We start from the raw sequence: 21,692 nt of genomic DNA, 5'->3' as shown, positions 1-21,692 counted from the left end.
CTGAGAACCTAAAAGGTAATTCAAAATTTTTAATTTAAAGTTTTAATTACTTGACTTATCATCCCGAACCTAAAAAGTAATTAAAAAATTTTAATTTAAAATTTTAATTACCTAACTTAACAAAAATTTATATGTTCATAACTTTATTTTGATTTTATATTCAAATTCAATACTTTATCTTAATTTTACACTCAAATTCAATTTTGAAACTACATTGAATAAACTATAAGGGGGTGTTTGGTACACAGGAATAGGGAGTGAGAATAGACATCTCATTCCTTTTCTCCCTTATTCCTATATTTGGATAAATGTTAAGAAGACGGAAATGAAATAAAAAATTATTCCGACATAATGCAAATCCGACTTATGAGTCGGATTTGCATTCATTAAAAGTAGGTGGTATTCTGATTCATTAAACCTATTTGATAATATAAAATAACCTAAATTACTATTTTACCCTCTTATCTTGTTCTTCAAACCCGATATTTATATTTTTTGTAAAGGTAGAGATCCATTCATCATCCACTTCTTATCTTCTTTGCAAAGCTAGAGACCCACTCATCATCCAATTATCTACAACAAGTGATTCTTCCAAATTGAATCAACTAAACCTTCCACGATATTTAAAAAAAAAAAAAACAATTTCTAATTTATAGGGTTTTGGATGTTCATTTTGATTGTTGGATTTGGGATTCGTCATTGTTTGCTGCAACTAGGTTCTGAAAACTCCCTTCTACATCTTTGATTAGGTTTACCTTATTTTCTCTTTCTTCTTCTACTTCTTTATATGTGTTTCTTCTTCTCTATAAATCGATTAATTTTTTTTATTAATTTATGTTTGGAATCTTTGATGTTTCTTTATATTGTATTAATGGAAACTAGAGAGAAAAATTGAAATGGTTGGAAAAAATTTTTTCGATTTCACGTGTTTACAATATTGAAAATTTTTAATGGTTAAGAAAAAAATAAAAAAGAAAAAAACAAACAAAAACAAAACTTTTGGTTTTTTTTCCCCTTTGTTTATTATTATCGGCGTCTTCCTTTCCTAATTAAAGCTATGGATTCTGCCGTCTCGCAAAAAATCTGCTGCGTTTCCGGCTCATTTTGGAACTTTAGCATGGGCCACAGTGAAGATCTCTTCATATCATTGCTATTTAACAGTAAACAAACCATTAAAATAATATTTGAATATTTATGCATTAGGGTTATACGATTTTTTATGGTTAATTTTTTATTTATTGAGTATATATATATATATTTTATAGTCTTATTATTTAATAACAAAAAACCTCTCAAATTTTATTTTATTAAAATAAAAGTAAAAATAAAAAAATATTTTAAATTATATGTAAGGATATTATTGTAAATTTATTTCTTTTTCATTTCCATTCCTATTATTATCAAACATTGGAATGGAAACAAATAATCATTCCAATCTTGCATTCCTAAGTTCATCCAAATGTTAGAAATGGAATCATCAAATTCATTCTATTCCACTAAGAAATAGGAAAGGAAACAAAATATTCATTTCCATTTTCTATTCCGACGTACTAAACACCCCCTAAAGGAAAATGTTAGGCCCTGATTGGGAAATGTTTTCAAAAAAGGTTTTCTGTTTTTTTTTTATTTAAAAAAAACACGTTTAACAACCAGAAACTATTTTATGTTTTTTGTTATCATAAACACTCTAAATGATCCCAACTTCTTTTGTGATCACATTCATAGTTGTCGGGTTAGATCATTGTCTAATTTTGTAACAGTTCTCCAAATAATAATGACTTGAAAATTGGAGTAGAATATTTTTGTTAAGATCATAATCATATTGAAGAAGAAAAGTGGATAAACAATAAAGAATAACTCACAAAAACAAAAACAAAAAATAATATTCACTCCAATCAAAAGTTTAATATATTATTGTTAAATTAAGTTAAAATATTAGAAATATTCAGAGGTTAAACTTACCTCTAAAACCCATAAACAGAAGATAATGTAATTCTAAAATCTAAATATCCCATTGCAAATATTCGATCAAAAGTTGTGAATAAATGTATTTGACCAAAAAGTGTGAATCAGCGCAAATAGACAAAAGGTGAAAACAAATGTGAACAACTTCAATGTGCAAACTAATATTATAATAAAACATTTATTTCAATTTTAATATCGTCCCTTGTTTGGGGCTCTTATGTTAAAATATGTAGAATCTAAATATTATCTTGAGAGTGATCGCCCTTAAATAAATCGCAAATATAATAATAATAAAATATCTAAAAGGAAGATAAATAATTACTTAGAGGAGTCTAGTTGTCAATTAATGTTAATAATATGACAAGTAAAAAGGATATTTAAAAAAATAATTATATGACTTATTAAATAATACACGTATTTCAAATTATTTTTAAATAAATGAATATAACGTTGATTTAAAAAATTTAGGGTTTTTTTCCATATATTTTCATAATTTTTCATTTTTTATTTTATCTTAACCATTATAATGTTTATCAGTCTCAACCATTGATTTTTATTTATTTATAATATGTATAGAAAGAAGTTTGGTTATGATATCATCGTAGAGTGTTTTTCCAATTTCAAATTTAGAATTGAGATGGACAATTAGGGTTTGTTTGGAAGTATGTCACAAATTAGTTTTTTTATTATTTATTCTTCTTAATAACAAATTTAAAGTATTTTAAATAAGATTTTAGTGTGTTTTGAAAAAGTAAATAAGATGTCTTTAATACTTATATTTATTATTAATTTTTTGTTCTTTATCACAACCTATCTTTCATTTCTTCAATGAAATATTTTTTTTTAATTACACGAAACTTTTTACTTTTTTATAATTATAATAGTGGTTTTTATTTATTTTGAAATATTTAAATCTTTTAAACTTTTATATTTAATTAAGTAACCGTGAATTGATAATAACACTTATCATATTATAGATAATTACTGAATAAAAAGTTTTGTCATTCATTTACATTATTTATTTAAACAAAAATAAATTTTATTAAAAAAATTACAACTTTATTTTAAAAAATTAAGATTATGACATAAAATTTACCAAAATGATAAAAATTTTTTTATTGAGATTTTAATTCTTTTGATTTTTTAAAATATTTTTAAAACAAATCTTATTTTTCCTTCATATATTTTGTTCGATTGATTGCATGATTTGATATATTATATATTTTTAAAACAAATTTAAAAAAATATTTTTTAACAATATAATATAAGTCAATAATTTTCTCATAAGAATTTTTAATTTTAATACAAATTTTTTATTTTATTTTATGAAAACCAATCATTAATTTTTTATCTACTCTCCACTTTTTTCATTCAAAAATGTCTTAAAGTTATAAATTTTATTATATTTAAAACACACTATTAATATAATTAATGTTATAGCTTCAACTCTTCCGACGAGTTTCATGGATTAAGTGTATTTAGATAAAATTAAATGAAATTAATCATAAATATTATATTGATTATGAATATTAAGAGATAATGAGATTTTAAATAGTTATCATACAATATAATTACTAATATTTTTATTTTGTAAGACACATTTTAAATGATATTTCAATTGGTACATAGTATTTTTTTAATTGTTTTTCTTTTAATACATTTATAAATTTTTTAATTGTTTTACTTGTAGATATAAAATTAATTCTGTTACTTTAAAGTGTATTTTTAGTTATAATTCTATAATAAGAAGTTATATCTGAAATTAACATGTATTTATTTATTTTTATTTTAGGGTCCTTTTAAAATTTTTTAAATTTGGAAGAAGCCTCCAGAAACAGGGAAAGAAAGTGGTACACTATCTAAAACGACGTCGTCTTCACGTTTTAGGGGTTATCGTCCTCTTCCCGCAAACCCTAAAACCTTTGAATCACTAGATCCACAACCGTCCACAAAGCCCTCGATCTTTCTCGTGCAACCAAGAAGCGTAGCCCTAGTTTTCTCTCTTTAGCGTCTCTTGCCAGTTTGCTTTCTCTTTTTCCCTCTAGTTTCGCTCTATCCTTGTTGGTCACTATGGCAGCTATGCTGGTAATCTCTTGCTCTCGTTCTCGTTCTCGCTCTCAATCTTTTTCTTCTTTTTTCCTTTTTATTTTGCTACTGACTGTCACTAACCATTACCATTTCTGTTTCGACTTTGGTGATGGAAACGTCGACAACAACAGCAACCTCAGATCATTCTACTGAAGGAAGGGACAGACACATCGCAAGGGAAGGCTCAGTTGGTGAGCAACATAAGTGCGTGTACGGTGGTAGCGGATGTAGTGAGAACAACCCTAGGTCCGAGGGGTATGGACAAGCTTATTCACGATGACAAGGGAAACACCACCATTTCCAATGATGGTGCTACCATTATGAAGCTTCTTGACATTGTTCATCCGGCCGCTAAGATCCTCGTTGATATTGCCAAGTCCCAAGACTCCGAGGTCTTGTTGTAGTTCTCTTGATTTATTTACTTATTTTTTTAATATGGTTTTGCCAGTGATTAGTGTGCTTTCACTTTCGGGAGTCTCAGAAAATTGTTTAATTTTGTTTTGGAAATCAAGACGCTACTATGAAACCCCAGTTCTGAAAAATTAACCAAGATTAAAACTCAGATTCAGCTGATCTTAATTTAGCTTAGTTGAGGCCTGAGGGGGATTTTTTGTTTGTAATGTTGATGTCGTTCTGTTACAATACTTCCTTAGCAACCAAACAGAGCATGCCCTATTTCTTGTATATTAGATCGTTAATGTTTTTGGCCTTGTTTGCCTAGATGGGTTGAATTTCTTGTATGTGTTTACTGAAACAGATCTAAAATGAATTGGATTTAGACATTTAATTTCAGTCCAGATCATTTCATCACTTTGGTATTTCTTTTATTTATCTGAAGAAATTTGTTAGCTTAATGGTGTTTTCTGATGGACTTCACGAGCATAGAAATACCCTGTAGCAATGTTACCTGCAATTGGCTCCATTTTAGGAATTTGTGTGTGTATATGTAATGTTTTAGATTTGAATTTTGAGGTCCTGGTCCTGGATAGACCCTTAATCCTATGGGCCAGCACATTTGCTTCTGTGTAGGCTAAAACTCTCTTTCTTTCTCTCTTTACACACATGCATACATACATGCATAACTTTTTGAAGTGTTAGGAAACATTGGCAATATATTTCATTGTTTGGGATTGAGCTATCATGGTTGATTCTTTGGTTCAACATGGATCTGCTATGCAGGTTGGTGATGGAACTACTACCGTGGTTCTGCTTGCAGGCGAGTTTTTAAAGGAGGCAAAGCCTTTTATTGAGGATGGGGTCCACCCCCAAAATTTAATTCGGAGTTATCGGACTGCATCTTATTTGGTAAATGATTTGGATTTATTCTTGTCTCTGTGTAGGGTCGAGATGTTAGACCTAATCCTTTTGCATCTTGAATATTACTGATAGGCAATCGAGAAGATCAAAGAACTTGCTGTTAGCATAGAGGGGAAAAGTCTAGAAGAAAAGAAAAGCTTATTAGCTAAATGTGCTGCTACAACGCTGTCTTCAAAGCTCATTGGTGGAGAAAAGGAGTTCTTTGCATCTATGGTTGTAGATTCTGTCATTGCAATTGGAAATGATGATAGGCTAAATATGATTGGAATCAAGAAGGTATACCAGTTTGTCAGAATCCTGTTCAATTATCATACCATGGTTGAGGATTCTAGCTTATCCAAATAAACATGGACTCTTGGCATCATTACCAATATTTTGAACTTTATATGGAGGGTTTATGTTAAAATGTGTCTGATTTATCATTTATATGAAGACAAAATCAAAGAACTTGAGAGATTCTTTAATTATTTTGCATGATGAACTCACCAATTATGATGGTATTTTGTGTCCATTGAATATTTTAATCATCCCATATTTATTTTTACCCACTGAGTCTATATTTGTGAGCATTCTTGATACATATTTGAAGTGTAACAGGTGTGATTGTGTGTTCTAGCACTAATGAACACTCTTCCTGCCAAGATAATTAGAAAAATATTACCATTATGATTGTTATATTTTTTTTTTTTATTTCTCTGTTATATGGACATCACATCCTTTTATATTTGTCTTGTTGGTGGTTTACATTTTTAATAAACTTATTTCTGATAAAAGCTTCTCTGGCCACAGCTGCTAAGGGTGAAGAAAACTTAGGGATTTCTATCAAGTGCCTCATTTTGAAGACCTTTCTCTATTAGAATAAGTTCGGTTTAGAGCCACATTGTCTGTGCTTTAAAATTGGTCTGTAATGGCAGCCAAATTTAAGCAATTTAGTTGAACCTCTGATAAAGGTTTCCAATGCATATGGCCCCCTAACTTTTAAATTTAATAATTTTATTTCATGCATATTCTTATAAAATCTAGCTTTCCAAGGTTTGAGTGCATTATTGTTTCATGGTCCTGCCCATCTCTCTCCAAATTTGTGCTGCAGTAGGATATTAGAGGAAATGAAGCTAGCCATCCAGATGACTTGCATGTGTGCGCATACAAGTAAAAAGCAGTCATGGGAAGTAGTTGAGTCAATGACATACTTAGGTGATCCTGTTGATTGCCTTGGCAGTTGCCCAAAGCACATGAGTTTAACAGAATAGCATTGCTCTTGCACTCAATTCTGAGAATTCATGTGTATATGGCAGTAGGAAAATGACTCTAAGTTGAAGCTTTTGTAATATACAAGGAAAATTATGATTTTAAAAGGCGCACTTAATGGCTCCCAGGTCCTAACCAGGTCCAAGGCTAGACAACTGAAGAACCTATGCTTGTTGTGTCAGTTTCTGAGATCATTTTTTCTTCGTTACTAAATTTGTACTTAGAGGGTTCATCAGTTACATAATGGAAATCAGGAATTGAACTATTGCCAATATGTCTGATGACATCTGGCTGTTCGATTAGAACATCTGGCTCACAAAGTGTTATATGTGGTATTAACTGTGTAGATGTAATTGGGCTTTTTGCCTGGAATGCAACTTCCTTGTTGAAAAAGCAGCCTTGTCGATACTTTTTGCATGTATCCAACTCAGAATGATATTGTTTTTCATTTGTATCAGAAAACATATCCTGGGGGAACTTTGGGAGATTGCCCTCGCCATTTTTGGAGTTCAGTGGGTGTTCCCTGAGTCAGTTAAAGAGGTGTTACTTAGTTGGAGGGGTTCTTTTGTGGGAAAAAAAAGAAAAAAGATTTGGAATTCCATCCCGTTGTGCATATTTTGGACGGTTTGGAAGGAAAGGAATAGGTTAGCTTTCAGGAGGGGGGTCGCTAGATATTCAGAAATTCAAAATTTTTTTTGTATGTAACTTGTGGAGTTGGGCTAGGGTGTACATTGGTGAGGAAACCTATTCCCTCTTAGGCTTTTTGGAGTGGCTTGCGGCCACTTGAGGGTGGGCGAGGTTCCTCCCCTCTTTTCTTTCAGCTCTTTGTTGTGGGTTTTTGTGTATACCCCCTGTGTACATGCGGCTTTTTAGCCTTTTTTCTAATATATCTTGCTGTTTATCTATCAAAAAAAAAAAAAAAACATATCCTGGGGGAACTTTTACTTGTTTGAGGGCTGCTGTATCTCACTCAACTCCATTTGATTTCTTTTACAAGCTGCTGTACCAATTGATTATTTTTTTCAGTGCAGCCTGGAGTTTTCGTGGCATAAATTTTAGGCTTTCTCATCCGTTTCAAGGGAAATATAAAGACATCAGATGACTGGTCATTGGAATGACATGTTTGTTATCAAACAAGTTGTCTCACTTTTCTTGATTATCTTCATTTATTTATTTATCTATTGTGCTTTATAAATTTTTTCTTATAATGATATCCTTTTTTTCTTTTGGTGCTTGTTATAGTTCTTTGCCTTGATATTTGTATTGTATTATAGGTTGATATGCATCTACACATGTAATCTATATATACATGCAAAGGCATTAGTTCAACTCCATTTTAAGTATTAATGAGTTCAAATTGGTCTACTTTAGGCTCCGGCATTTTCCCATGTTTGAAACATACTACCCAGTTGTGCATTTTGTTTACAAGGTCTTAATGCTTCATTAACTATTTCTCAAAATTTTCTCTCTTCCTTACTGGAAGTTTAATTGGCTTTTAGTAATTTGACATTAATATAACTGAAATTTGGTTTTCTTCTTTAGGTTCCAGGCGGTACCATGCGGGACTCTTTTCTTGTAAATGGTGTTGCCTTTAAAAAGACATTTTCATATGCGGGGTTTGAACAGCAACCAAAGAAATTTCTAAATCCCAAGATACTCCTCCTAAATATTGAATTGGAACTGAAATCAGAGAAGGAAAATGCAGAGATAAGGCAGGATTATTTTGGGTGTTCTTTCAATTTATACACTTTTTTTCCCCTTCAATTATTAGGGCCTAACTCTTTTTGTTGTTTGTCAGACTTTCAGATCCCCTACAATATCAGTCGATAGTTGATGCAGAGTGGAATATCATTTATGACAAGTTGGATAAATGTGTGCAGAGTGGGGCTAAAATTGTTCTTTCACGGCTGGCTATTGGTGATCTAGCCACACAGGTGGTGACTTCCCTTTTTGCTGGATGTGTTTAAGAATTATGTGTGAAACTTACAGAAATTTATTAAAAAATTCAGATTCTTTCAAAATGTTAAATATCTCAAAATTCTGAAGTATTTACTTTGTTCTATTCCATTTAAATGTTCACAAAATTGTTGGTGATTGTATGGCTAGGTTTGGTCATATATGTATTTTAGCATGAACCATTAGTGCCTAACCAAAGAAATAAGGTTTGGGCCTACCATGAATTCATATAGATTGTGGTTATTGGTGTAGAAATGGAAGAAGGATAAATGACTGTCTTGTGGTTGTTTGGTATTTTACACAGTTTTAAATAGTTTTTGCCCTTCAAAGTAAAATTGTTTGAAATTGTGAAGGAGTTTTCAATGCACTTTATTGCAGCAATTTCATCATAAGATGAATCAAGTGGACCCCATCAATGGTACATTCTTCAAAAATATAATTGTATGAGACTAACTAGAGTAGTCTAGGGTTATAGGAGTATATTTCTTAAAGTATTGCTCTATTTAAAAAAAAAAAGAAGAAATTTCAAAGATGTTTTATTAGAATTGTGGATTGTATTAAAGTCCTAATATGTTACCATATTGGGTATGGATTTAGAAGGTTTTCAGTGTTTTTATGGTTTAAGGAATCCTAATGTGGATAAAAAACTGAGATCAAACCTTAAGATGGATAAAAAAATAATCATCTGGAAGAACTTTGGCTATCTTCTTTTTCTGCTTTTCTTCTTCCCTCTAAAGTCCCTGTGCTTTCGAGCACTCTCTGACTTCATGCACTGACTTCTGTTAATGAATTCTTTTGCCTCACCCCATTTCGTTTTTCAATTTAATATGTTATGTGCACCACTTCTGAATTCCTAGAAGATTTCATGTTCTCATCCTTTGTCTTCATCCCTTTTTCTTCTTTTGTTTTTTATTTTCAAAATCCTTGGCCTCTGAGTTGCATAAGTTCCACGGGAGAACAGCCATGAATGACATTTGTTTATGAACAGTATTTTGCAGATCGAGATATTTTCTGTGCTGGTCGTGTAACCGAAGAGGATCTGCAACGAGTGGCTGCTGCTACTGGTGGAACTGTACAGACGACTGTTAACAACATCATTGATGAGGTTTCTCCCATGCATTTTGTCACATGCTATTATTCTGCTTGGAAAGTATATATATATACTATTATTAGACAGTTCGGTGGTTAGCATTATTCCATATTTTAGCAAGCAGAATTTCTTTTGTTCTTATTCAACTGAAATTGTTTAGTTGTGCTTTCTCACAAGGTTCTTGGCTCTTGTGAGCTTTTTGAGGAAAGACAAGTTGGAAATGAGCGCTTTAATATATTTAGTGGATGCCCATCAGGTCAAACGGCCACTATTGTTCTTCGTGGTGGAGCTGATCAGGTGTGTCATTTTGCAATCATGCATGACTGGGATTTAGATATGAATGTTCATGTTGAACTTAAAAAGCTTTCCCTTGCATTATTCAGTTCATTGAGGAAGCTGAGAGGAGTTTACATGATGCAATTATGATTGTTCGAAGGGCTTTGAAGAACTCTACTGTTGTTGCTGGTGGTGGTGCCATTGATGTATGAATTTTATTACTACTGTCTAGGTCTGGATCAAGTATGTTAAGGATGCTTTGAAGCCTTGATGATTTTAAAGTGCTATTCTTGATGTCAGATGGAGATAAGTCGATACTTGAGGCAACATGCACGCACGATAGCTGGGAAGTCTCAACTTTTTATTAACTCTTATGCAAAGGCTCTTGAGGTTGGTGGTGTTTGGCTTTTGCTTTCTATGAATTTGATTTTCTTGGCTAACGTCAGAAACTGGCCACTATTTCTAGGGTATAAAATTATTTGGGGAGACGAGTTAATTTCCTTGCGTTCCTTGCTGTTGGGCGCACTTGGCTTGCGCCACCCATGCCCTAGTGTAAAGCACGTGTACCATGTGCAGCATTGTTGTAATCAATTCTGCTACCTAGTTTTCTCTCCATATCACCTCAATTTGATACTTTTGGTGGGCCCCAAGGCTTCTCTCCCCTTAGCACTGTGTTTGTCTTCTTTTCTCTCCTTGAATGACAAACCAAACCAGAGAAGTATGGATATTTTTAGAGTTTTCTTCTGACTGCTTTGCTGATGAACCAGTAAAGTTTGACTATTTGATTGAACTCTGTTTTATGATTTTCTTTTGAGTGATCATCTCATAATTAGGATTCTTAATGTTGTTTCCTTTTGTGCATGGTTATTGTTGTTGTCGCTGTTGTTATGGGTAGGTTGTCTTTATGATGCAACAATGTATCTTCTCCACATGTTACAGGTCATCCCACGTCAACTCTGTGATAATGCTGGGTTTGATGCAACTGATGTGCTGAACAAATTAAGACAAAAACATGCACTTCCATCTGGTTAGCATTTTTCTTTTAAATTTAATTTTTAAGACTGGAATCTGCTTTCCCATCAATTTCATCTATGTAGACAGTAGAATCAATTTGATCAATGATGTACTTATCCTTTTCCTGTACCTATTGTGGATCAGGATCCTTTTTCCTTGAAAAAAAGATTAACAAGTTGGATGGCTATGTCAATCTGGCTATTTTGGTGGTTTTGAATTTTGTGTAGGGTCCTATCTTTTCACTTGAGTATTTGTTAGCTGATGAATTTTTTAACAGGTGAAGGTGGACTTTTTGGAGTGGATATTAACACGGGTGGCATTGCTGATTCATTTGCTAACTTTGTCTGGGAGCCAGCAGTAGTAAAGGTATTTATCTATTTTCTTATCCTTAATTATTTAGTAATGTATTCATTAATGCTTTTCTTTGACGTTTGCATTTATGGAACTGTGATGATGGAAAATAATTGCAGATCAATGCTATCAATGCTGCTACCGAGGCAGCTTGCCTTGTCTTAAGTGTTGATGAGACAGTAAAAAACCCCAAGGTAAATTTCAAATCTGTTTCTAGTATTGTCTTTGAAACTGCATTTTTAGGTTTTTTCTCAGAGGTCTCCATTCGTAGCATCTAGATAATTAGGTTTTTTTTTTTCATTCTTCATTACTTACAAGGGCATTTTTCAGGGTTTTCTTATGTATTTATTTATTTATTGTGCTCTTGTATTTACAAGAGCATTGAAGCATTGCAACTTCTATTATGACATTATGGCATTGCTAATCCTTATTTTACCCCAGTGTTTGAAATCTTGACCTCTAACTGTGGATGACTTGGGAAGCCCTCTGCATGCTTTACTGAACCATTGCCCATTGGTTGTATCAGGGTACTTCTTGAATATGGAGTTTTTGTTTGCTCCCTTTCCCTGTTTAGAACTTTCTCAAATTATTGGTGTTTTGGTATTGGACACTAGTAGTTTGTGGCAGTGATATTGATCATTAATAGTTCGAGGCATTGGTATTGATCACCATCAGTGGGCTTTGACACAGCTTGGATACAGCTTGGTCTCTGCTAAGATTCCACATGCATGAAAAGTTTTGAAAGAAATGAACCGTATATTGAAACAATGAAATCAACCAAACATTCAGTTCTGCTAAACATGATATGGTTGAAAAAGGTCACATATGTGCCACCATGTCTGTCTCACTACCGGATGAAACTGGATATTGAATATGCGTTGCTAGGCTAAAAAGTTAGTAACTAGCGCAGGTATCTGTAGATTTTAAAAATCGTCTTGAGAAATGATTTTTCTTGTTTGATAAGATAGAACCTTGTGAGAAATGATCTTTTTCTCTCAAAGTTCCAGATATGGTTTTCTCTCCATTGTTGATTTCTCTGGAGGTAGTATAATTTTCTGCTAGATACAAAAGTGTCTATTGCTTTGTGTTGTTATCAGCTATTATATTGTGATGTATCTTAGACATTTTTGGCTCTTGAGGCATCCTGTTCCAGGAAATAAACTGTTGCTTAATTTTTTGAGGTTATAAATCTACATTGGAGCATGTAGATACATATTCATATCCTATCCAATATTTTATACCATGAAAAAATAGCAAGATGTTTCTGGCTATTCTGGGCCAATTGTTGTTTGTTGCCCTCTTGTATTTGCAATTATGCACTTTTTCTATGTAGATGTATCCTGGATATACATGTCCTGTTCAGCTATGATATGGTACTTGTTGGTGTTGATAATGCAGTCAGAGAGTGCTCAGGGAGAAGCTGCTGCAAGTGCCATGGGTGGTAGAGGGCGAGGTGGAGCTTTCCGTGGTCGTGGACGAGGAATGCGAAGGCGTTGAGGGCTAGATTTCATGTTGGAAGCATGATTCAGTTGGCAACTACAAATGTCAGGGGTTGGATCTTTATGATCCCTTTTTGACTTACAATTATGGTGTGGTTCAAGTTGTATTTAGATTTGAATTCATTCCAACTGGTGAAGCCAGCCTGTATTGACTTTGGAACCCCAGTAACTCACTTTTGGACAATCCAAAGCTTCACACTTTTGTTTGGGATGTGGGCCGAGGGCCATTTTAGGTGGGTGAACGCTTACATGTTGGTAGGAGTATAATTTGTTTTCTCGTTGATTTTATTGTGGGGAGAGGAGAATATGAGAAGCGTGATTTCCATTTTGCTGTTGCAATATGGAATTATATTATTTTGGTCATAGCTATTTTAATGCAAAACTAATGGAAAATGTTGAGTTGGAGTTTGGTGACAGATTGTTGTGTGGCTTTGCACTGGGAAGTGGCAAAAATTACTGACCTAAAATTAGGATGTGCATGGTAAGTGTTTTTATTTTTATTTTTTATTTACATTAAAATAAATTAAAAAATAGGCCTTGGATGATAAAAGAAAAGGGTTCTCTTGTATTGCAGTGAGATTTAAAATGTGAATATCCAATTTTTTTTTTTGGACTAAATATGAAATTTCTATATTCCATGAATAGGGAATAAAGCAAGCTTGGGAGGGAGAAATCTTCCACTCCCTTACCCGTATGTTGCAAGAGAATGAATCTATATTAGATTTGGACTTCAATACGAGTATTCAATATTAAGCATAGCCTTTTGACATTCCATGATATTCAAATTGTGTCCTTATGGTTTCATACTAAAGTTGTAGTTCAAGAACAAAAGAACCATAGCAAAAAAGGGGCCTAGCGGCTTAATTTGGAGCCAACATGATTACAAACCATATAGTCATAAACACAACCGCATAAAGGACAGAGGTTAAGTCTATAATGAAATTTTTAGCACACAAGAGAGGCTGTATTAAATATTAGTATTCCAAATATCATCCTGCAACAACACTCATGTCCCTTATAAACACGTGACCGAATGTATTGGGAAAGATCAACAATGAATGGAAGACCCCAGCTGAGTTGCTCAATGTTTCACCCTGAACTCAGAAGCAAGCATCTAGAAGACAGCAACAGCACAGCGCCGCCAAACTGCACATAAAAGAGAAAATAAGTCAAATCTCCCATATACAAGATACAACATTGTCCTATACATTTACTTATTTTCACTACTAAATTTTGCAGTTCAAACTACAAGGAGAGAACACCTTTCTCAAACACAAAATTTAATGGTTTAATTTGTTTACATCTCGTTATCCTTGGCATAAAATCTACCTTTCATTCCCTTCTTTCACAACCCCTTATTTTAAGTTTCAGCTTCGCATAAAAATCCTTGTCAAACCACCATTAAAGTTTTATTAATGGAAATAGCTATTCTCCTATCGAAAAAAACTCTCCTTCTAACCCCTTCTGTTCTTGGAAAAAGACTACCCCTACAATGTATTATCATTGGAAGTTTAAACTGGTATTGATCAATGTCATACTCCATGGTAAGAAGCTTTCCATTAGTAATACTGAAGGGGTGAACTCGACTAGCCCCTTTGGTTCCAAATATGTAACTTCATATATTTCATGCAAGGTGATAAATAAATGATGGCTAAGAACACAGAAATTCAGAAACAAGGTAAAGCAATGAGAAAGCAAATAGTGATTCTGTGAATACCATCCTTCGAGGAAACCGCCGGTTTCGTTCTTGGGAGGGGGCTGGGCGTACTGAGGAGGGTACGCTTGCGGAGGAGGATACGCCTGCGGAGGGTACCCTGGTGGGGGATACGCATCCTTTGGATACCCTTCAACTGGATAACCTGCATCAACATTAAAATTAGTTAGTTAAAAATACTCGGGTCATCACACCCATAAATGACCAGAATATATAGACGATATCAGTCACTCCTCCATCTGATTACTGAAAAAAATGAGAAAAAGAAAATGAAGCAAAAAAGCAAAAAGTTTGAACTGCTCAATAGGATGCAGGCTTTTCCTATCCATTTTTCCAAGCAACCAAACGGGTCCTGAACAAAAAGGATACTACAAACATGAAAAACACACAAAAAGGATCGGGTCTCACCTTGAGGAGGAGGAACTCCAACAGGAGGCTGCTGCTGACTGTAGTAACTCATCTCTCTTTTTTCGTATAATTTCTGCGGAAAACAAGAACTGGGGTTTGATAAAAGAAAGGAGAGGGGTTTTATAGAGAGGAATTGGGGAAAGAGATGGGTTGGAATAGGATATGAAAGCTCTAGTAGCAGTCCTTTCGGGAATATAACGCTGTGCTTTTACTTCGCTTTTCCTTTTAACAGAATCCACCCCAAGATAGCAGAGGATTGCACGCGCTTCTCCTCCAGCGACGCCACAAAGTTTCCAGCTTTCCCACCAGCTTACGTACTTCTCCATTATATTCGCACGCGGGAATAATTGATTTCTCATATTCTGTTTTTGGCCGCCAATGTGGGGTTACGCGCTTTCAAAAACAGTTCACCATACAAAATCAAAGTGAAAGATAGAGTTGAAGATTTGATTAATGATGTTGTAACTTCTACAGAGTTCCGAAATTATGCCTTTTGCTATACATAGCTTTCTTAGTTACTGACCACTTATTATCATATGTTTATCTACAATTTACGTTACAAATTAATACTACTGTATAATATGGAGGTGACCCTAATACCAATCAAATAGGGAACCAGTTTGAGAGAAAGTAATGCACCAACGTTTCAGCACCAAATGTAATGTTTAACATAAAGTCTACTAAGGTTTGGTTAGGAGTCAAAGTCGAGTTTTTGAGGTTCAATCCATCCGTTACCCACTACTTTTACAACATATTGATATCACCCATTTACTTCGAAATCATTGGGTTCATTAATATCACAAAACGCGTCTCTGCATTGTCCTCAGTTGAAGATACACGTGGGCTGCCTTTTCTTCAACCACTCAAAACCAAAGAAACCACCTCCGCTGCGCATTACTACTGGTACCGGGCCTCACTTTGTTGGGAGTTAGGGTGATTCTTTCTGCGTTGCCAACAGCCCATTTGCTGAAATCTGGAGAGGCAACGAGCTCTTCTAAGGCTTTTTTTGTTGATTCTCTGGTGAAATTTTCCCACTCATCTTTTGAGAATTTTCCCCTTTCAGGGGTGTTATGGAACGTAGAATAGTAAGTCTCTGAAGCAGATGGTGGGTCAGGGGGCGTTCTTGATAAGCCTGGAAGGCAACAAATGCAAAAGGGTATACCAGTGCTTACTACATGGTGATTCCAGATTTTGTCTCTTACAAGTTATTTAAAGGATTGAAAGAAATCAATATACCTCGGATAGGAGAATTGCATGATGTGAGAGTGAAGGGCTTGTACTGTGGCCTAAAACTTTCAGGTTTTGCGGGCCTTTGAACATTGTAAGGATATGTACCATCAGGATCTTCATATGGTAATGAATCTGGAATCTGAGATCTTCTCTGGCTGCTCTTGGGTGTTCTGAATAAATTCCTGCAACCATATGTTTTGCATCTCAAAACTGAATAGATGGTACCCAAAAAAAAAAAAAAGGAGGACCAGGAAGATTCAACAGAAAAACAGGGGGCTTATTAAAGTAATAAAATTAGGTTGGCAATTCTGTATCTGCCATAGCCAATTGACAAATCATCTTTAGATCAACAGAAATGTAGAGAGTTTGAATTTATATGTGTGTGCATATATAAATTTATGGATGTATGCATAAATATACGGTTCTTGGAATATGGATGTGACTTCTATATTTTTGCATGGTGGCATTTCTGATTAAGCATAGTCATGATGATGACCAGATAAATGAAATGAAAGCAGAAATTGGTGATGAAAGAACATGGGCTTTTTCCAGAGTGTAGAAGTGGACTTACTTGTACAGGTGATGGAAAAATCTCAATCTGATAACTCTTCTCAATATCCCGGAGACCAATATGCCACATATCAGTGCCCCTGCTGCCAGTAGGGGATCCAGAGAACTCTGGAGACAACAGAAATAAATCAAATATGTTTAGTCCAAAATATGATTTAAAAATAAGCCAAAAAATGAAGGTTTTCTTTTAAGCACTTCCATTGATTTCATTTCTGAAAATGATAACATTTTTCAAAAATTTATTTTCATTTTTCATAACCAAAATAGGCCCTAAAAATTTATAGTTTGTGGGAAAAAACTAAATAAGGTTCTAATATCGAAGAAAAAGGAAAAAGGAAAACCTGAAGAATCATAACAGCAGCCACAGACCGGATGGACCATGCAACAAAATGAGATGTGCTTATATCAATGGATCCATCTTCTGTTAAGACAAGTTTGCGGACAACCCAGAAGCCCAACCAAGCTCCAGCCACAACAACAAAAATCAGCAGAAATGTTGCCAACTGCAGTTTATAGTTTGACAAGCATTACAATCAGTTACTGCCTATAGTGCATAAGTAAATGCAGAATCTGTATTCCATTGATCACAACAAGAAGACATAAGTGCAGAAAATTATATCCAATGTCAAGCCTATATGAAGCAGTGAGAGATCAATGAATGTGCTTTAGAATGCAGAAAATACTAGCAATATATTAGAAATTCAGATAGAAAGCACATAAAACCAGAACATGGGAACAACAAAGATAAAATTAAATGTCACATATAGATAATAAAGATGTACTTTTAGGATATCATGCAAAATACACACCAAAAAAGGAAAAAACACAAACAAACAAAAAACAAAACAAGTGAGAAATATATTAGGAAATCCTGATAAAAAACACAAAAGGCAGAACATTGGGAACAATAAAAATAAGGACAAAATTAGATGGTTCACATAAATGATAGAGATGTAGACAAAATTAGATAGTTCACATAAATGATAGAGATGTACTTTTGGGATATCATGCAAATCAAGGATTTAGATCTTGGACTTGCATCAATTAGTCTAAACCAAAGAAAACAGAAATTCCAGTGTTGTACAGCATTGGATAATGCATAACTGATTGGTCAATTTAGACAAGAAAAATGGAAACAGAATGAGGCAATAAGTCCTAATGAACAAAATGTTGCACAATGCAAAATTTTAATTTCAATTAAATAAAAATAGCTGTTTATTAGTAAAGACTGATATATAGTTGCCTAGTGGTCTGTCTATTTCTATGGGTTTTCCAGTCCTTCATCCAAAGCTGGCATAACATACTTGATTGCAATAGTTAGCTTCTCTTTGTGAAGGAAGATAAAGCCAACTTTACTTAGCTCTACCAGTGGACTTTCAGAAACATAATTATAACATATGATATCAAAAAATTGATAATTTATGATAAAAGAGAAAAGTTTGGATGCTCCTTTCCTGGTTTTAGTGTTTTTTTTTTTTGGTTAGGTGCATAGAACCAAACTCTGGAACCTCCCATAACACCCCCAAGCCCGTACCTCTCAGGGGCTTCCTGTATGTACAGCAGTACAAGTGTGCGCTTCTTTTTCACTAGCAAATTCGTAAGTACAAATAAAAAGCAATTTCCCAGCCAGGATGACCATAAAATGAAACAAAAATAATCTAGCAGGAAGACCATGAAGACCATGAAGTTACTTCAGTTTTTAGCTCCTTGGTAAAGAAGATACAGGGGTAGTTTTCAGAACAATTTACAGGTAACTTACATACAGGATTGTACATGTCTTCACTGATTCCTATCTCCACAAGTATTGAATGCAATAATCCAGGCAAGTAGCGGAGGAAAAATGATCCCAAACCAACCTGAAAACAAAGCGGTGGTCAGATGGATAAGTGTCTTTTAATAGGAAACAGAAGTTAACAAGAAGGTGATTGATATAAGGTTGACACCCACAAGAGATGAGTATACAAAAATAGCAAGTGAGTTCTTTCGGCCAGTTGGGAGAAGCCTCATCCCCTGTCAATCAACCACAGAAAACCAACTGATAAAATGAAATAGAAAGCAATGATGTTGCATAAAAATCTCAGAAATGGTCAATGCAAGAAGTAATATTGGTTTTTCTAACTAAATTGCAGTAAAGGATTCGTTCAATTACTTGGGAGAAGCCCCAACCATGTCAATAGTATTAGTGATGGTAACAAAGACTAAAATATCTGATTTGCAATACAAAGAAATGCCAGAGAGAATGTTGATATGGATGCATAACAAAAACAACCATAATAATATAAAGTTACCATGTATGCAATGTTTGGAAATTATTCATCAACAATCATAAAGTAGAGCCCTAACATAAAAAGAGAAAAAGAAACAACAATAAAGTAGAAGAATTTTACATGCTTGATAATCTGAACAGAAAAAAAAACCTGGATAACAAAGATGTATTTATAAATGTACACATTAATATTGGAGAACCAGAGATACCATACTACCTGAAAAAGGACCATCAATATCACGAGGAGGACCCCAATTGCCATTGCACTGGTGTAGTAGAAAACCAATGACTTGCTCAAGAAGAATGCTAGCATCAACATAACCATCCCCAAAACTAAAAATACTATGCGATATAAGAAAAATTCTGCAAAATATATAGATAAATAGATAAAGGAGTTACTAATGCCAGAAATAGAGGAAGAAGGGAAAATATGCAAATATTATAAAGAAAGGACCTTCTTCAATGGACAAGTCAAGGGTTTGAAAGGATGAAGGAGCCATCCGTATATCTAAGACCTTCTGGTCAAATGGTGACATGGATCGCACCCATGGACCTTTGGTAAGCTTCTCCCACTGGCCTTGTGGGCACATTCCTATCCCAAGAGATTCATTCCTGTAAAACATAAAACTGTTAAGAAATAGAAACCTGAAATTGGGTGCCATATTGTTTAATGGTTGCAGAAAATAATAATTTTTTGATAAGCAAGCGAATATATTAAAGAAGGCAAGAAGCCGAGAAGCATACAGGAAGTATACAAGGCTACACCCCCTAAAACAAAAAACAAAACAACCCAACCCCTACTTGGAGGCTATCCACTCCAAGAAACCTATAAGGGAATTCGACTCCATATCAATGTACACTTTAGCCCAACCCCCCAACCCCATAAATTATACACGAACGAAGTCTTTAACTTCTGAAAAGCTAACACACCCCCTTTAAAAGGTAGCCTATTCCTCTCCTTCCATATTGTCCAAAAAATGAAAAGCGGGATGGATTTCCACACTTTTTTATAATAATAATATGATGCATCCCAAAAAAACTGGAAATTTGTTTAAAATAGCTGTTGAATTTTCAAATGGAGAGATGGTATACAATTATCTCCTAGGTTTCATTAGGAACTCCTTTCCAGCATTGACAATAAACATAAAAATGAAACTTTAGAATGCCACAAGATACACATACAGCCAATAATATTCTCAGATCTTTTTTGAGATATATGGTGCTTTACAACATAATTTTAATTCTTCATGGTCCCTTTAAATTTAAAAGTAATACTTCAAACTGTTAATAAAGGTATATAACCAAGAAGACTCTCTTGGCTTATGAAACATGCAAAAAAATTGATGATGGGCAGCATACAATGCTTCATTTATAAAAATTAAGATTCTACAAGAAAGCCTAGAGATAAATTTCCCCTGAGAAAATGGCTACTCTCAGAAAATAAACTACTAAACTCATACTCCCATTCTAATAGATCAGCCCTGGCACGACGCTACATGAAAAAGAATGACTCACCTGTGGAAACAAACCTCAACATTAGGCAGCCTGGCGCTTGAGTTCGTTACTGAAACTTTCACCTTCACTGAATGGGAAAACTTCCGTAGATTTTTAATCCTCGATAACCCACGGATTTGAACTCTTTCACATAACACTGCAGTGCCAGGCCTAGAACCTGGAGAATTTTCCACGGCCAACCAGGGAGATACTTGCAGTATAGTAGACTGCCCAACAACTACACAACCCGAAAGATAAATAGCAAAAGATCACTAATAATACATACAAAAGGATTTTCCTTTTCTATAGGTTAAACATTATAATGCCCTGATGAACCTCTAAACTCCAGAACCAAACAGCGAACTTGCAGCACTAGAGGTTTCTTTACATCAATTTTCTCGGCAACCAAACAGAAGCAAAACTATGAAAATTTCACATATTATAATCTCTTACCATGCATAAAGCACAAACCCTAGGTTTCAAATAAAGCATTTGAATATAAAAAGAAAATGTTAAAACCCTAAATTTCAAGATTCATAAGAACATCATTTAGGAAGAGAGCGTACCCAAAGCATGTTCATTGGCGAAGGCAATGGAGGGAAAAATCGGAAATGTCAAGAAAACAATGCAGAACATGAGAAAACATATCCCGGCCGGTTTTGCAGCAGCCATTGCTTCTGCAGTCAGGGTGGAAACTTGAAAATACGGGAAAATGGGAGGGTGTTTCTACTATTTCGATGATACGGGCTCGAATTTTGTTTGAGCCTGAACTGATGGGCCTTGCCCAGTCCAAGCGGCAAATGCAACGTCGATGAATGTTCGGCCCAATTGAGCCTAAGGTCATGGACTTCTCATAGTAAATTGGGTTGATGTTTCAAAATAAAAGGCCCACATTTAGCCAGCTTTCGGTCCACATTTGTACTCTCTCTTTTCAAAAAAAAATTTCTAGTAAGGATTTCACAAAAAATATTTTAAGATGAGGGGCATGTAAAATGAAATATTACAAACGAGTACAAATTTTATGGAATATGGTCAAATCTTCCTTTAACCTTCAGGACTATAATGAATCTTTTAATCATTATGGTCCGTTATGATTGAAACAAATGGTTATTAATAAAAATAACTTTAGAATTCACTTCCTTTAATTTTTTTTTCTTTATTTTCTTTAATTTCACAACAAACTATCAAATTATAAACATAACTAAA

The 21,692-nt window shown here is 34.1% G+C and overlaps 3 protein-coding genes across 4 annotated transcripts; 1 reads left to right on the top strand and 2 right to left on the bottom strand.

Annotated features, from left to right (window-relative positions):
- The first annotated feature begins 3,769 nt into the window (after window positions 1-3,769).
- On the top strand, window positions 3,770-13,220 carry LOC100245611 (T-complex protein 1 subunit eta). The gene is made up of 14 exons (XM_002265964.4): window positions 3,770-4,050; window positions 4,185-4,445; window positions 5,233-5,358; window positions 5,443-5,646; window positions 8,161-8,330; window positions 8,417-8,552; window positions 9,563-9,679; window positions 9,842-9,961; window positions 10,048-10,146; window positions 10,241-10,330; window positions 10,880-10,967; window positions 11,232-11,320; window positions 11,425-11,499; window positions 12,704-13,220. The coding sequence occupies exons 1-14, from the start codon at window positions 4,036-4,038 to the stop codon at window positions 12,800-12,802; spliced, it is 1,689 nt and encodes a 562-aa protein (XP_002266000.2). The 5' UTR covers window positions 3,770-4,035; the 3' UTR covers window positions 12,803-13,220.
- Window positions 13,221-13,641: 421 nt separating this feature from the next.
- LOC104878704 (uncharacterized) lies at window positions 13,642-21,218 on the bottom strand. Of its 2 annotated transcripts, XM_059738641.1 has the most exons (12): window positions 21,053-21,218; window positions 20,508-20,724; window positions 19,447-19,604; window positions 19,210-19,355; window positions 18,674-18,736; window positions 18,490-18,582; window positions 17,068-17,229; window positions 16,728-16,834; window positions 16,163-16,338; window positions 14,927-16,058; window positions 14,522-14,663; window positions 13,642-13,950 (listed from the first exon to the last, which is right to left on the bottom strand). In XM_059738641.1, exons 1-10 carry the CDS (start codon window positions 21,156-21,158, stop codon window positions 15,790-15,792), a joined length of 1,497 nt encoding a protein of 498 aa, XP_059594624.1. In that variant the 5' UTR covers window positions 21,159-21,218; the 3' UTR covers window positions 13,642-13,950; window positions 14,522-14,663; window positions 14,927-15,789. The 2 variants fall into 2 exon arrangements, with proteins under 2 accessions (XP_059594624.1, XP_059594625.1); XM_059738642.1 differs by lacking the exon at window positions 18,674-18,736.
- LOC100267927 (cysteine-rich and transmembrane domain-containing protein WIH2) lies at window positions 13,905-14,978 on the bottom strand. The gene is made up of 3 exons (XM_059737738.1): window positions 14,927-14,978; window positions 14,522-14,663; window positions 13,905-13,950 (listed from the first exon to the last, which is right to left on the bottom strand). Exons 1-3 carry the CDS (start codon window positions 14,976-14,978, stop codon window positions 13,905-13,907), a joined length of 240 nt encoding a protein of 79 aa, XP_059593721.1.
- Window positions 21,219-21,692: the final 474 nt, after the last annotated feature.

Source organism: Vitis vinifera, chromosome 7, assembly GCF_030704535.1.
Source record: "Vitis vinifera cultivar Pinot Noir 40024 chromosome 7, ASM3070453v1".
NCBI classification, from domain to species: domain Eukaryota; kingdom Viridiplantae; phylum Streptophyta; class Magnoliopsida; order Vitales; family Vitaceae; genus Vitis; species Vitis vinifera.
Note: the sequence above shows the minus strand (reverse complement) of the source record. Positions and strands in the feature narration are given on the sequence as shown.